The sequence below is a fragment of the Lycium barbarum genome, chromosome 4 (genome assembly GCF_019175385.1).
Source record: "Lycium barbarum isolate Lr01 chromosome 4, ASM1917538v2, whole genome shotgun sequence".
NCBI classification, from domain to species: domain Eukaryota; kingdom Viridiplantae; phylum Streptophyta; class Magnoliopsida; order Solanales; family Solanaceae; genus Lycium; species Lycium barbarum.
In genome coordinates, this window is record NC_083340.1 from 138,808,906 (window position 1) to 138,826,294 (window position 17,389).

General features: G+C 36.0%; 1 protein-coding gene and 1 non-coding gene across 2 annotated transcripts; one reads left to right on the forward strand and one right to left on the reverse strand.

The window, feature by feature from the left end:
* The first annotated feature begins 2,222 nt into the window (after positions 1-2,222).
* On the forward strand, positions 2,223-11,087 carry LOC132638701 (peroxidase 27-like). The gene is made up of 6 exons (XM_060355494.1): positions 2,223-2,364; positions 8,338-8,408; positions 8,617-8,805; positions 8,894-9,062; positions 9,987-10,264; positions 10,956-11,087. The coding sequence occupies exons 1-6, from the start codon at positions 2,223-2,225 to the stop codon at positions 11,085-11,087; spliced, it is 981 nt and encodes a 326-aa protein (XP_060211477.1).
* A 5,822-nt stretch (positions 11,088-16,909) lies between these two features.
* LOC132638917 (small nucleolar RNA R71) lies at positions 16,910-17,016 on the reverse strand. Its single transcript, XR_009581975.1, has one exon. It is a non-coding gene; the product is annotated as a small nucleolar RNA R71 (small nucleolar RNA).
* Positions 17,017-17,389: the final 373 nt, after the last annotated feature.

A 17,389-nucleotide genomic window follows, 5' to 3' on the forward strand; every position in this document is an offset into this window, starting at 1 on the left:
TATAATCCCACAAGTGGGAGGTCTAGCTTGGATATCATTTTTAAAAATGGACATTAAACGTTACATTACCCCAAATATTAGCTTGAGTGAAGAGAATTATATATTCGAAATAATCATATAAAGAGATTACTGCCCATTAACGTAACTGATTCCATGTGCTAATTAAGTACTGAAGAGTAGAGGTGAGTGTATAAAAGCAATCTTAGGTATCAATATACACAGATATACATGTATATGATTAGCATTTTAGTTTGCAGTGGTCCGAGGGAGTGGGTTGCAGATTCGATCCCCAAATGCGTTTGACATCAATAATTTACACCAAAAACAACACTAACTATACCAAATTTATTTTCGATTTAATATAGTAAGTTGGGTTTAGTATAACCAGTCACACATTAATAAAGTGATAAGTAGAATATTCTTTCTACAAGAACTTGTGATTAATTATATTTAACTGCACTACTAATGGGTTTTGAATCATCCACGTAAACTGTGAATGGAAAAAAACTCACTAAATAAACTAGCCCTGAACCCCTTCTAACTTTTTAAATATGTTGAGTATCTTTGCCTTACAGTAACGCCCAAGCTTCGGAGGAAAGTCCACGTCAACAAAACACAGGAGAGATATTGGGTATATAAGTAAGCAGACGTTACACCCTAGTGACGCTTTTTAAGCCGTGCGGGCCTAGGCCCAAACGGACGATATTACTAGTGGGCTTTCTATTACAGAAATTGTCGGGAAGAAAAATGATCTTTTTTTTTTGTGCGGAGTGCCCTTCGAATGCACTGGTCTTTAATTTTTTTCCCCTCAAATTGTTGGTCTTTAATTTTTGTCCTTCGCCTAAAACTCTTAGGTTCCGAGTTCGAACCTCCGCTCAGTCAAAAATTTAAAAAAATCTCGGCAGGTAAAACTTGGACAACTCTGGTATACAACATATGGAAAGCACGGAATGAAGCACATTGGAATCAAAAAGTCCCACATCAAAATGTCATACGAGATCAAATTTAGAGGGAATGCCAGATTAAAATATATAATCATATAGACAGAAGAATGAATAGACAGGAAGGAGAATGGACACAAAGCTTATACTGTGAAAGTAACAGACTAGATAGGATATAGAATAGATTCGGATTTGGCCCTTGAGGTGTGTCCAGTTACATTTGTGTATGTTGTTTGTTCTGGTGACTAATAAAGTTTTTTCGTTCACAACAAAAAAAAAAAAAAAAAAAAAACAACTCTGTCTTAAGGCAAAATTTTGCCTTCAAAACTCTGCCTTAAGGCAAAATTTCATAGGCAAAACTCTGGCTTAAGGCAGAATTCTGCCTGAAGGTAAAATTCTGCCTTAAGGTAGAGTTTTGCCCAAAACTCTACCCCAAAAGGCAAAATTCTGCCTGCAGGCCTAACTTTTGTCCGGATAGACCTAAGGTTGCTAAAAAAACTATGCCTTGCGATTTTTTTTATTTTTTTTACTGAGCCGGGGTTCGAACCCCAAATCTCATGATATTAGGGGAAGGATAAAAATTAAAGACCACCAATTTGAGGGATAGAAATTAAAGACCAGCCCAAATAAGGGCATTCCTGCGAATTGCCCAAAAAATATTGCTCACTATAGAAGGCTCCACAAGAAAGATTAAAAAAAAACATTTCTCCATTTTCACATTTTTTGTTGGTTGTTCACCTAGCGTTTGATATTTTTTTTTGGAGCCTGACTAATGAAAAATCGAGCTGAAAAATCTCACATTAAGGATAAAGTGTTCCTTACCAAATACGACTCCACTCTATTTTGACATGATATATTATTAAAGTGACTATTTCTGCAGCTCGATATTATCTAAAACAAATATGCTAAACAGGTCAGGAAGATAGATGACTAAACTGTTGATAGATTTTGCATACCTATTGCATTGAGCACTTGAGCAATATTCTTGCATGTTGTAACTTAATAGAGTTGATATTCCTCTTAATCTTATTTTTGAATTATTAACAAGAACATTAAAAATTGCTTAGTTAAGAAGGTGCTAACTGCTAAATTATAAAAACCAACTTTCCATTATATGCCAGCTCTGCCACTAATTTTAACAAATCAAAGGACTGATATGATCACCATCTTCAATTAGCATTTAAAGGGCATGCATTTGTGTGCTCTAATCATCAATCACTTCTAGTAAACAAGTTACTTAAGTGAGATTTTCTCCACCTTCTGTCCAAAACAAATAATATAATGGAAAAAATAAAATTTCTTTCATTTCTCATTGTTCAACTTTTTTTGGTGATGGAAGTTGTTAATTCGCAAGGCGTGGAAGTAGGGTTCTACAAGAAAATATGTCCAAATGTGGAAGCAATTGTGAAAGAAATAACAGTGATAGAAACTAAGCATCCACCAGAACAGATAAGGGACCAGGTACCTTATATGTTCCCTCAAGCAAAAACAGAAAGTAAACAAGACACAATGTTTACGTGGAAAACTCCTTGCTCAAGGGATTAAAAACCATGACCTACACTGGTAGGATTTTCAACTTCACTAACTGAGCAACGTTTTTTCAGATTACAAGCCTTTTCCAACCAAGGAATTAGCCCACTAATTCCTTCCCTTACAATAACTCTATTGCAAACACTCACTAGACTAACTCTAGCCAAGACCCAAACTAATTCAACTACCTCTAGCTGAACTTCAACTCACCATAACTAACTATAGTTAGGCGTCTACACAAAAAACTTAATAAACCAAACACCTACAAAAGCCCTTCTTAAAAGAAGTGTAGGTTTACAATATTTAGACCAAAAGACAACGACTAAAACAACATAAGACTTAAGACATCTTCAGCCTTGGGATCTGGTCCTTGGAGTTATTTAGTCTTGATCTTGAAAGCTCAAAGAAAATAGTGGCGGCTGCTCTTTTTCAGCAATGAGAATAATATGTTTCAAGTGCTAGGTCAAACAAATGCCAACATGTAGAGAGAGCCACAAAGTTCTGTTTCTTTGTACCCCATGAGAACAAGCATGACCCCAGAAAATGTGCCATACCGGAGTTACTTTTTCTGTTCACCAAGTAACCAGCATAATCAGCATTAGTATAACCAACCAAATCAAAATTGTCTCCAGAGGGATAGAAGAGGACTAGGTCCTATGAACCTTTAAGATACCTCAATATTCTTTTAGCAACTTTCAGTTGAGACTCTTTAGGACTTGATTGGAACCTAGCACAAAGCCCTACACTAAATACAATGTCAGGCCTGCCAGCAGTTAGGTATAGCAGTGACCCAATGATATCTCTATACATGGTTTCATTCATAGAAGGACCAGGTTCATCCATGTTCAGCATAGTAGCAGTTCCTATAGGGGTATCAATAGGCTTCACATTTTTTATTTCAAACCTTTTAAGCAGCTCCTTGATGTACTTTTGTTGACTAATCATGGTGCCCTTTTGAGATTTCTTGAGTTGTAGTCCTAGGAAAAAGTTTAGCTCACCCATCATGCTCATTTCAAATTAACTTCTCATGAGCTTAGCAAATTCTTCACATAGGGAATCAAGAGTAGCACCAAAAATGATGTCATCAACATATACTTTCACAATCAGTAGATTCTTCCCTCTTTTCTTTAGAAACACAGTGTTGTCAATTCTTTCTCTTGTAAACCTATTTTCTAGAAGAAACTTTGACAATCTTTTATACCATGCTCGAGGAGCCTGCTTTAAGCTATAGAGAGCTTTGTCAAGCTTCAAGACATAATCAGGATGATCATGACTTTCAAAGCCAGGAGATTGCTTAACAAATACCTCTTCCTTCAAGTATCCATTGAGAAATGCACTTTTGACATCCATTTGGAACAATTTAAATTCCATATGTGATGCAAAAGCAATTAGAATCCTGATTGCCTCCATCCTTGCTACTAGTGCAAAAGTCTCATCATAATCAATACCCTTTTCTTGATTATATCCTTGAACTACCAGTCTTGCCTTGTTTCTGGTAATGTTTTCAAACTTATCAAGCTTGTTGCGAAACACCCACCTAGTCCCAATCACTGTTCTGTCTACTAACTAGGGACCAGGTGTCACGCCTTGTTCCTTTTAAATTGATGAAGCTCTTCTTGCATATCACTAATCCAGTTAGCATCTTTCAATACCTCCTTGATATTCTTGGGCTCAATTTAGGAGATAAACGCCGAGTAGGCAAACATGTTTCTTGCCTTAAATCTGGTTTGGATGTCGGATTTTAACGGAGTGATTATATTTTCAAGAAGGTGAGATTTTTTGTATTTCCAGTTGGATACTTGAATTTCACTGCTTGAGGAACCAGGCGCCTCCGCATTTGATCCATCATTCGCATCTAGAGATTCATGATCTCTACTTCTTGATCAGCACCAGAAGTGCCTGACTTAACATCAACTACTAAATCTTCAGCCTCAAGTGGAGTGATGGAGGGACCAGGTACCTTTGCATCATTTAGATATTGAGCAACATCTACTTCATTGCTTGCTTCAACTTGATTCATCATTTCAGCTTTTCCATTTGTGATTTCCAAAACCTCATTTGGAATTGAGATGTTTCCATCATCTGTATCACTATTTTGTGTCCCTTTACTTCCCAACTCATTTGTCTCATCGAAGATCACATGCACACTTTCTTCCACAATTTGAGTTCTCTTGTTGAAAACTTTGTATGCCTTGCTATGAGAGGAGTACTCAAGAAAGATTCCTTTATCACTTTTAGCATTAAACTTTCCTAAGGCCTCCTTACCATTGTTAAGAATAAAGAATTTGCATCCGAAGGCCTTAAGGTAAGTCAGCTTGGATTTATTTTCATTTAGCAGCTCATAGGGTGTCTTTTCAAGCAAGGATCTAATCATGCACCTGTTGATCAAATAACAAGCAGTGTTGACAGCCTCTGCCCAGAAGATTTTGGCCACATCACTTGCAATCAGAATTGTTCTTCCCATGTCTTCAAGTGTCTTGTTTTTCCTTTCCACAACACCATTTTGCCGAGGTGTTCTGGGAGCAGAGAAATTGTGACTAATCTCATTTTCAACACAGAATTCATTAAAGTTTGCATTGTTAAATTCAGTGCCATGATCAAATCTTATATTTACAACTTGGTGTCCCAACTTTACTTTAATATGTTTGACAAAGGCTACAAACACAGGGAATGTTTCATCCTTGGTTCTTAGGAATAAGGTCCAAGTGAATCTTGAAAAGTCATCAAGAATTACAAAAAATGTACTTCTTTCCACCTCTGCTTTGAATCCTCATAGGCCCACAAAGATCCATATGAAGAAGCTGAAGTGGCCTAGAGGTGCTCACTTCCTTCTTTGGTTTAAAAGAGGTCCTGACTTGCTTCCCTTTTATGCATGCATCACACACCTTGTGATCTTTGAACTTGACATTTGGTAGCCCATGGACTAGGTCCTTTTCCATTAGTTTGCACAGCAAAGTAAAGCTTGCATGTCCCAGTATCTTATGCCACAGCTCAGCATTATCATCCACAGCACTAAGACAAATCAAATTACCATAATCAGATGAGCCAAAATCTGTTGCATAGATGTTCTTATATCTTTTTGCAGTTAGGACGACTTCTCCAGTTTTGATATTAGTGATAGTGCACACATGTGGCAACAACTCCACTTTGTTTCCTTTGTCGCATATTTGGGACATACTCAGCAGATTGTAGCTTAAACCCTTCACATAGTAAACATGTTCAATAGCATAAGAGAGTGTCTTGCCAATTTTGCCAATACCAAGAATATATCCTTTCTTCTTATTACCAAAGGACACACTCCCACCTTTCAAGGCCTTGAGTGAGAGAAAAAATTTCCATCCTTCCAGTCATATGCTTTGAGCAGCCACTATCTACAAACTATTTTTGACTGCTCCCTCTCACTCTAGCCTGCAAACAAAGTTATTTGTTAGTCTTAGGATCCCAAGCTAATTTGGTTGCTTGTAATCATAGAATAGGTGACTAAGAGATCTATTCGCCCATACAGGTAGCACAGATTTCATTTTTGGGAGACCAAGTCCCACATTCTTGGGTTTGTTTTCAACATAAGCTCTGTTTCTGTGCATAGACTGAAATCTTGCTTTGTAGGAGTTTTTGTAATGACCAGTGTTTCCATAGTGGTTGCAAAGCCAATTATCAATCACAGAAACATATTTGTTGTGAGTATTGAACGGGGTCTTGGCCTTTTTATAACCAATGCCCTATCTACCATCATTACCATTGCACATAGTAGCCACTTTATCAGAAAAGCGGGTCCAGTGAAGAGACTTATCAAGTTCAGATTTCACATGGCTTAGATCCTCTTGATGTTGCCTATTTCTTTCTATCTTAATAGAGAGATTCATTTTAGCCTTTTTGAGTTCACTATCAAGCTCAAAATAAGTCTCACTGCCCACTTGTTTTCCCTTAGAAGGGTTGTTCACCCATTTGTTCATCTGACTAATCAACAGAGCATTATCCCTAGTTAATACTTCAATTTGTTCGTTTAGATCCACAATGTTTACTACCATATCATCCCTTACTTGTTCTAACCCTTCAATTTCTTCATTTAAGACATTTTTCTCATTAATAAGGCTATGATAGGTATCAATCAGCACATTTGCAAGAGATACTAAATTCTTTTGAGAATATTTTTTTTAGATTTTTCTGGACATCAAAGGAATTCTTCATCCCTTACTTGTTCTAACCCTTCAATCTCTTCATTTAAGATATTTTTCTCATTAATAAGGCTATGATAGGTATCAATCAGCATATTTGCAAGAGATACTAAATTCTTTTGAGAATATTTTTTTACCTCTTCATTCTCGTTGTCATCTTCATCTTCGGACTTGGCCATGAGTGCAAAGATAGACTCATACTTCGCAGGTTCGTCTTCTACTGCCATCATAGAGGTATCCCTTGTATCTTCATCTTCAAACTCACTAGAGGAGTCTCCCCAATCAGCTAGAGCCTGCTTTACCAAGTTGTCAGCCATATCTCTTCTGTTGAACTTCTTATCAGGGACCTGGTTCCTCTTCACTCCCTTGTTAGCGTTCTTGTAGTAATCTTGCTTGTGAAGAGGGCATTACTTAATGTAGTGACCAGGCTTCCCACATTTGTGGCATAAGTCATTATGTTTGAAGTTCTTGCTGGAGCTTCATATCTTGGAGAACCCACCATTTTTATGAATAATCTTATGGAACCTTTTTATAATGTAGGCCATATCAGATTCATCACCCCTTGAGTCACTTTTAGCCACTTTAAGGACCAGGTTCTTCTCTTTCCTTGGCTCCAATATTTCAACCTCCTTCTTTTTCTTCACCTCATAGGTTTTGAGATTTCCAATCAAATCATCAATGGTCATTTTCTCCAGATGTTTGGCTTCAGTTATAGCATTAACTTTACTCTCCCAAGACCCTGGTAGAACACAAATTATTTTTCAAACTCGCTTGTTGATTGGAATGATCTCACCAAGAGAATGAAGCTCATTGATAATGGAGGTGAAACGAGTGTATATATCCTAGATTGACTTATCATCCTTCATTCTAAATAGTTCATACTCAGTGGTGAACATGTCTATTTTAGACTGCTTGACTTGAGAGGTTCCTTCATGAGCCGTTAAAAGGGCTTCCCATATTTCCTTGGCAGTTTCACAAGATGAAACACGATTGTATTCATATGGTCCAACACCATACATTAAAATCTTCTTTGCCTTGAACCCTTTTTCAGCAGCATTTCTATCAACTTCGATTTATTCTTTTCTGGGTTTTACCTCTAACTTTTCATACTCAGTATCAGTCTTTGTAAGTACCAAAGGGCCATCGAGAATGATATCCGAGAGTTCAGAGTCTTCATCCATCAAGTAGTCATGTATTCTAGTTTTCCACCATCCATAATACTTTCCATTAAACCTTGGAAGTCTCGTGGCTGACTGTCCTTCCTCAAAGTTTGGTAGAGCAGCCAATGAGAGATCCTTTCTAGGTGTTATCCTTTTAGAAAGAACCTGCTCTTTTCAGTCTTGGGATCTGGTCCTTGGAGTTATTTAGTCTTGATCTTGAAATCTCAGAGAAAACCGTGGCGGCTGCTCTTTTCAACAATGAGAATTATATGTTTCAAGTGCTAGGTTAAACAAATGCCAACATGTTGTTTATATAGGGGACCAATGAGAGCATGTGAGGATCATGTGAGTGGCATGTGATATATATAGAGACGTTACAATGATCCGTCTGTCCCACTGTGGCTCTGCAAGTCAGAATAGTGCCACATCTTTACAGTTGTCACGTTCGTACAGTGCCCAGGGGACCTGATAAAAGACCTAGTCCCTGATACATATGTCGATCATCAAAATTCATAACTAATCAAATAGCTCACTACATTTCTAGTGCTCCTACTCTCACTGCCCCATTGTTGCGAATGCATTTTCATGATTGTTTTGTTAGGGTAAGTACCGCGATTTTAAGCCTTGACTAATTGTTTGTTTTTTTTTTCTTACGTCTAATGCACTAAATCATATTTAGATTAAGATTTATATATATATATATATATATATATATCGTCAATGTAAGGATTTTTTTTTAACCGGGTCAGTTTAACCAGTTGTAATAGGTAACTGATTTTATTTTACGATTACTTTTACTTGTTGTTGTAGGGATATGATGGCTCAGTGCTACTTAATTCAACAAATGGAAATCAAGCGGAGAAATATGCAATTCCAAACCAAAGCCTAAGAGGGTTCCAAGTAATAGATGCTGCTAAATCTGCTTTAGAGAAAGAGTGCCCTGACGTTGTCTCTTGCTCTGATATTTTGGCCTTAGCAGCTCGTGATGCATTTTCACTGGTAACTAATCAATTAGCACTTAATCCATTTATTAGCATTTCAATTGTATTTTTTCTTTGAACATACATATTTTGGGTTATTGTTTCAGGTTAATGGACCAAGTTGGCAAGCCCCCTTAGGGAGAGGAGATGGGAGAGTGTCAATTCTCTCAGAGGCCTTAAAGAACCCTCCAACTCCTTTTGATAACTTCACTACTCTTAAAACAATATTTGGTGCATTGGGCCTAAATGTAAAAGACCTTGTTCTATGGGCAATTCGCAGGAATGCCCCTCATTTGAGGTGGTCTTTAATTTGTTCTCCTCAAATTGTTGGTCTTTAATTTTTGCCCTTCGTGTAGAAATCCTGAGGTTTTGGGTTCGAACCCCCGCTTCAGCATAAAAATAAAAAATAATTTCACAAGGCAAGACTTGGGGAACGTTATGCCGGATCCGGCAGAAGCGCCTTGAGGCAAAGTATAGTTATGCCGGATCCGGCATAAATCTTATGCCTTAAGGCAATTTATAAGGCAGACTTTTATGCCTTAAGGCAACCTCTGCTGAGACTGCATAAGTTGTCTTAAGGCATTACCAAAGTCATGCCGGATCCAGCATAGGTTGCCTTATAAGGTAAACTTTTAGTTATGCCTTAAGGCAACTACATATGCCGGATCCGACATGACTTTAGTTATGCCTTAAGACAACTTATGCCACATAAGGCAGACTTTTCTTAAAGCCTTGCCTTGTGAAATTATTTTTATTTTTATGCCTAAGCGGGGGTTCGAACCCAGAACCTCAGTATTTTCAGTCACCTTTTCAACCGAAGGATAAAACTTAAAGACCACCAATTTGAGGGGCAGAATTTAAAGACCACCGCAAAACAAGAGCAATCCACCCAAAAAAATGTTGTTCTATCAGGTAAATTTATTCTTTTCGTTTTAATTTAAAAGAATATCACTTTCTGTACCTGATTATTTTTAATTTCCAACATCTCATATGACATGTTTAGGACCACAAGATTCAAAAGGTATTTTGATACAATACACACAAGATTTAAAAGTCTTTCTTACTTTTTGAACTCTATACCTAGCTAAACTAAGATGCATAAGATAAATCAGAATTAAAGCGAAACCACTACATGTTGAAGAGTTACATTAATTCAAGTAACACTAAATCCTTAAAATTTGTGTTTTTTTCATCTAGGAGGACACACTATTGGGATGTCACATTGCTTTTCCTTCCCAAGCCGTTTGTACAATTTCACTGGCAAAGGTAACATGGACCCAAACATGGACCAAAACTACATTAATCGTTTGAAGATCAAAAGTAAGCCCAATGATGTGACCACAATTGTTGAAATGGACCCCGGAAGTTTCAAGAGTTTCGACACTGATTATTACACTATGGTTGCCAAAAGAAGAGGGTTGTTTGGATCTGATGCAGCTCTTCTTACAAATAGTCAAGCGAAAGATTATGTGTTGTGGGTGTTCACGGGTCAGTTTTTGGTCAAAACCAAAACCAAATCAATTTAATCGGTTTTCTAAATATTAAAACTAAACCAAATCAAATATAAAATACATTTATCGGTTTGGTTGTTGTCGATTTTGGTTCGGTTTAGTTTGGTTATTCGGTTTTAAACATACATAAATATATACTCTTTCCTTCTTTTTCTACTATGTATTATTTCTTCACATTAGACAAACAAATGAAGTGACATTTTTTATTAGGTAAATGTAACATCATTTCGTTAAATATAATCAGAACAAATCAAATATATTTAACTATCCTGTGTCTAATGATATATTCTATGTAAGTTAAAATACTCAAAAGCTAAAGATTCTTGAATATTTATCTTTTTATGGCACAAGAAAGATCGGCTAATCCTTATGGAAGAAACATTTGTGACTAAATTTGGGGAATTTCATGGTAATTTCTATTTAATTTAATATATTATGTTATATAATTATAAAAATTATGTATACAATTTGTCGGTTCGGTTCGGTTCGGTTTTTTTCCGATTTTATTTTAATAAAACCAAAACCAACTCAAATATTATTGGTTTTAAAAAATTTAAAACCAAATCAAACCAAATCCAGAAAGGTGTCGATTTATTTAATCGGTTTGGTTCGGTTTTCGATTTGGATCAGTTTTTAACCAAATCATGAACAACCCTAGTTGTCCCAATCAAAACCTCATGGATCAACTTTCTTCAAGGATTTTGGTGAATCGATGGTGAAAATGGGGAAGATTGGAGTCCTTACTGGGAAAGCAGGCGAAATTCGAAAACATTGTGCCTTTAGAAACTAAGAGAAATTTTGATAAGCTATTATGTTGAAGGGGATCAGATCTCTGTGGCGAATAATTTCTTTTTCTTTTCTTATTTATTAGTTCGTGGAACGTGTGTCCTATATAGGGTGGCAAATCTTTGTTAATTCAGTTCGTATCGAGCTAATAAAATGTTATTTTGCTTATACTAGCATACATGGACACGATCCGAATTGTCTCTCTTTTATTTTTTATTTTTTTTCAAAATACTACTAAAAGATGAGCTTTTATCACAATTTTATTCATAGAGCCAATTTGGCTTAGCTGAATTAAATTAAGTGCTTAATTGCACTTTTTAAATGTTGGAGCTGATTTTATAAATAAATGATTACTTTTATTTTATAGGTGTGCAAATGCTGAAATGAAGTTGTGTATTTCATATAATTGATGTAATTTAACTTGTGATAATATATTAATTAGTACCATCGTTGTCATGTTACTAACTAATATTATCAAGTTCAGTTAAAGCTTGCAGTTAGACAGTTCGAGATTCGTTCAATAGGTAGCAAGGGACTAAGAGTTCGGTATTAATCATGTCTTACCCGAGTTTGCGGGTGTGATATATAGTTCTAAAGATTTTCATTTGGTACAGTTATTTTTCTTGAAAAATTAACTCATATAACAGCCCATAACTAACGAAAACTTAAAACGGGGATAGTTCTTTTCTTTTTTTAGCCGAATAATAGAGTACTTAGGGATCATTAATATCCAAGCCTACAATTTAGGAAATAGTTAATAGACTTAAGCCATTATTTTCCTTCTTTCTAGGCTTATTTAAGTTAAAAGTTTTATCCTCATACAACTTCCCCGTTACATAACCCTTACAACCCCCTCCCCCCCTCCCAAAACCCCAAACAACTTCTTCTTCTCCAATATTCATAAGGGATTCATAAACCCACATTCCCCCCATTCTTATCAAAATTTTCGGGTGAGTACTTTCTGATTTTTACAAAAAAAATCAATTAGTTTTCATACATAAATAGTAAGTACATACCTATGATACATGAATTATGCACTGTAGGCTCAATGTATAATGTGCATAAATAGTAAGTACATACCCAAGATACATGAATTATACACTGTAGGCTCAATGTATAATGTGCATAAATAGTAAGTACATACCCAAAAAACATGAATTATACATTGTAGGCTCAATGTATAATGTGCAAATAGTAAGTACATACCCAAGAAACAAGAATTATACATTGTAGGCTCAATGTATAATATGCATAAATCGTAAGTACATACCCAAGATACATGAATTATACTCTGTAGGCTCAATGTATAATGTGCATAAATCGTAAGTACATACCCAAGATACATGAATTATACACTATAGGCTGAATGTATAATGTCCATAAATAGTTTATACCCAGTTTATACGTTGTCCATCTTTCGTACATCGATCATGTATACATAATGAGTATAAATTAAATGCATATCATGTATGTATATATATATATATATATATATATATATATATATATATATTGTATGTTCAGGTACCCTTCAATGGAGTGCTTGATACTCAAAAGAAAAGTTTTTATGAGAACAACAAATCTGGTGTTGTGATTTTTTTCACAAAAATTGTATAATATTTTTTTTTAAAACGTACACCTGAATAAATCTGGAATAATGATACGACTCATTTGTTAGAGAAACTCTTGGGATCTTTTGTTGGGAAATTGTTCAACAAAATCACATTTCCATGATCTAAGCAAACGGCAGGCATGGTAGTTCCTTTCTATTGTAGTATGTTGTCCTTGCAAACAAGGTTTATGGCTATATGTAGTTTAGGGCTATAAAAAGTATATTGTATCATTGGAATGGCTAATAATGTTTTTTTCCCTATTTTCTTTGTATAGCCGGTATATGGACTTTTTGACTGAAATGGTGTCCTTTGAGGAACAAATTCAACAAATCGATTTGTCAGAATTTTTGTCAATGGTGAAAACGCACCCCTAGTAGAGCACCTTCAGTGTACAATTTTCATGTCTAAAAACGAACGGTCCGTTAAATATATTTACACTGAAGGTACTCTGTTATTCATGAGCCTTCAGTGGATATTTCAAACTCTGGAGAAAGGTTCATCCTTTGTAAAGCACCTTCGGCCTAAATTTTAAAAATTAAAAAATTTGAAAAAGTAAATTTTTCTACTCCGATATGACAAGTGATACAACTTTTCCAGACCCGAAGGTTTATATTTTTTAAGGCACCTTCAACAAACTTACAAAACGTCCTTGCCTAAGACTAAGAGAACCTTCTGTTGATAATAACATATCGTAATAATTTTTTTCTTCTAAAAACCAAGAAGTAGACATAGTATAGGTCGATACCAATCGAATCTGGAGGATCTATTATTTCTACAATAAGCTTGTCATCTCAACACTAAGTCAATACTGAATAGTACTGATATAATTATTCTGTTACCATCAGTCAGTTTCTAGTCAATACAGACATGGCACTGTGAATTACTTGATGATAATGGATGGAGTACTAGGTATGAAACTTTCTTTACTTTAAAAAAAAAAAAAAAAAAAAAAAAAAAAAAAAAAAAAAGAAAGAATTACAACTATGTGTAAAAAGTGGGCCCAAAACATTGGCTAGCCTTGGCAATTTGCACGATGGCCCTTGTTCGTGGGTGGTGTTTAATTTTTGTCCCTCGAATTGTTGGTCTTTAATTTTTTCCCTTCGCCTAAATCTTGAGGTTCTGGGTTTGAATCTCGGCTTAGTCAAAAAAAAATCGCAAGCCAGAGTTTCGTAGCAAAACTAAGCCTATTCGGGAAAAAGTTAAGTCTTAAGGCAGAGGTTTGCCTTAGGGCTAACTTTTGCCCAAAATTAGGCCTATTCGAGCAAAAGTTAGGCCTTAAGGCAGAGGTTTGTCTTAAGGCAAACTGTTGCCCAATATTAGGCCTTAAAGCAAACCTCTGCCTTAAGCCCTAACTTTTGCTCGAATAGCCCTAATTTTGGCCAAATGCTAGGTCTTAAGGTAGAGGTTTCGTGAATGACTTGCCTTGCGATTTTTTTTTTTTTTTACTGAGCAGGGGTTCGAACACAGAACCTCCAAGTATTTTCGTCCACTTTTTTAAATGAAGGGCAAAATTTAAAGACCAGCAATTTGAGGGACAAAAATTAAAGACCAGTGCGTTTGAAGGGCTATCCGAACAAAAAATGCACCTGACATTAGAATGAATATTGGGGTGTTTGGATTAAGTTTAAAAGCGGTTCAAATTATAAGTAATATTTTATCTATTTATATTTATTGGTCAAAATCTATTAAGGGTTGTTATTATGTGAGATTGAATCAAGAATCAGTCATGATTCTTGTGATCAATATGAACAAGAAAATAAAGAACTCAAAGTTAAAGGAGAAGAGAATTGAAAGAGAGAAATCTGTGATTGCATTACTCAAGTTGTATGTAAAGTGATTACAAAGGTGACTTATATAGATCGTAAATACATGGTTGAGATTAACAGCCTCTAGTAAATTCACTAAGTAACTAACTAGCCTTTAACTACTTCTAACTATCTTGTATCTAACTTTGACAGCTTAGGAACAACAGACCAACTTAAGAACAGGGAATTGGAATACTGAGACACGATAGATGCCGAACCAACTTAGGAACTACCAAAAGCTGGAATTCTGGGATTTATGTTTGCTGCAGCTGTGTATAATGTGTGGATGGAAAGGAACAACAGGAGGTTCAAGCAGAAGGCTATATCAACAACCAAAATGCTGAGGGAAATTGCATTGCAAGTTCATATTGCTGGCCAGCAGAAGCTGAAATGGCGGAGTCATCTGAGCAGATTACAAGGGGTACCTACTTAGTGATGTGGCGTGATTTTACGCCACAATCGATGCTTTTTGGCTATAAGTTTTACTTGTTTTTAAGCAAGTCTATGTGATTTTACGTGTTTTTTAGTGTTTTTCAGGTGAAGGAACAAATTTGACATGACAACAGTTGAAGTGCAGAACCAGGCCGTAAATGCAGTTTACGGTCCGTATTCTACAATACGGGCCGTATTCCATGGTCGTGTTAAAGGATAACAGAACCAGAAAGGCATGTTCAGAAGATGGTGATTTACGAGCTCAGTTTACGGACCGTATTTCAGTTTACGGTCCGTATTCCATCACGTATTTAACCAGTTGAGCATCTGGCAGAAAGTCGAAGTGTTGGATGTTGAAATACGACCAGGCAGTTTACGGATCGTAAACCACTTTACGGTCCGTATTTCAGAAGGGTGAAGTTGCACACAACTGAGAAGATGACTTGGGCGTAAACCACTTTACGGTCCGTAAAGTGATTTACGGACCGTATTTCGTAATGACGGGACCAAAGTGCAAATCTGTAACTTTTATATTTCCAAAACTTATAAATAGTCATTGTAGGGTTTTAATAGTTATGAGTTATTATATTTTTGTCTCTTGACTTAGAACACAAACTTCTGTCTAGTTTTTGAAGATTCAAACATCAATTCAAGTATTATCAATTCCTCTTTCATTCCAAAGTAAGCAATTATGAATTCTTCAATCTCTTATTTCTTGTTCTTTGTCATGAGTAGCTAAATTCCCTTACTAGGGTTGTGAACCCAATGATGGGTATTTTGTGATTGGGGTTTGTGATTGATATATTCGTAATGGATTATTAGGGTTTAGTTATTCTTCATTCTTCATTCATAATTAATGGTTGCAAACATTGATTAAAGCCATAAACCTTGATTTATTTGGGAAAATAATTAGGGTTGGTAAGAATAACTAACAACAACTCAAAGCTTTAAACTTTGTTTAATAAATTCACTTAGGAATAAGACGAATTTACTTGGCATGATTAATTGTTCTTCATGGTGACTTTCTTATATTTGGAAAAATCATAGAAAGACATAATCTTTATTTATTGGGAAATAGTAGAGATTCACATAGAGATTAAGTGCATTCATATAATGATCCATTAGAAGTATATCAAGATCAATACCCATGATCATACACCCTATCTAACAGGGACACAACCTTAGTTTCTTTTACCATAAATCTCCACCAAAGCAATAGTTTAGAAATTAGTTCTAGAAAAACCAAATTTTACCAAAATTATCGGATTAAGACATTAGACCTAGAACTTAGCATCTACGACTTTAGTAACCTTTTCACACCATATTCCCTGTGGGATTCGACCCCAACCTTGTTGGGTTACTATATTTGACAACGTCCGCGTTATACCATTAATAGGTGTAATTTGAGCGTATCAAATTTTGGCGCCGTTGCCGGGGAATACGGTTTTGAAATTACCAAATAGTGTTTGCTTTGATTGAAGTCTTTTGCTTATTCCATCACACCTTGTTTGCTACTCTGTGTAAACCAGGCGAACATGAATCAGAATCAGCAAAATCAACGTGCTGGTAACCAAGGGAATCGATTGAACAATCAGGCGAATGAATCTGATGATGAGAATATTTTTGCTGATCTTGTTCCAGAGGAGGACTATGCATCTGCTATTGTTCAGCCTCGGGTTGGAGCTAATACTGTGAAAATTGACTCTTCTCTATACCAGTTGTTGAAGCTTGAGGGGTACTTTCGGAACTCTACCGAGAATGACCCTCAACGTCCTTTGCAGAATTTTGTGGATGTGTGTGCTAATCACATCCAGAACAGTGTTCCACAAGATGTTATTCCGTTGAGGTTATTCAAATATTCCTTAGCTGAAGAGGCAAGAACATGGTTCGAGAAACTGCCCAGAAATTCAATTACTTCGTGGGCAGAGATGGTGACTGCTTTTCTTACAAAGGGGTACCCCCCTAGCAAGAAGGCTGAAATTTGTGACAAGATTTATGAGTTTAAGCAGCGACCGGGGGAACAATTATATGAAGCCTGGGAGAGATTCAAGGAATATTTGTAGAAGAGCCCGAGTCATGGTTTTTAGAAAAATATATTGATGGAGAAGTTCTACCGAGGGTTAGATCCAGTAACACAGTCAGTAGCTAACAATGCAACTAATGGTTGTTTTATGAACAAGACCTTCCGACGAGTGACCACCATACTCAAAAAGCTGACAACTCATAATCAGGCTTGGCACTCAAACAGTGCTGATGTGGTACCGTATGGTAGTGCTATGATCCAGAATATAGTGAAGGAGAACCAAGACACCCAGCAAACATTGGCAGAACTTGCAACAAACATTTCCTTGCTGACGAAGAAGTTTGATGAATCTCAAATCAAGAAGGTAAATGTTTGTGAGGATGATACAATTTTGCCAAAAGGGATGTACCATGCTCAAGATGGTCCGTTCCTT

What these genes read in the sequence shown, in the direction of transcription:
- LOC132638701 (XM_060355494.1), top strand. Translation starts at nt 2,223, where the DNA reads ATGGAAAAAATAAAATTTCTTTCATTTCTCATTGTTCAACTTTTTTTG. An exon ending in CTCGTGATGCATTTTCACTG is followed by an intron (nt 8,806 to 8,893) that starts GTAACTAATCAA and finishes TTATTGTTTCAG; the next exon opens with GTTAATGGACCAAGTTGGCA. An exon ending in CGAAAGATTATGTGTTGTGG is followed by an intron (nt 10,265 to 10,955) that starts GTGTTCACGGGT and finishes GAACAACCCTAG; the next exon opens with TTGTCCCAATCAAAACCTCA.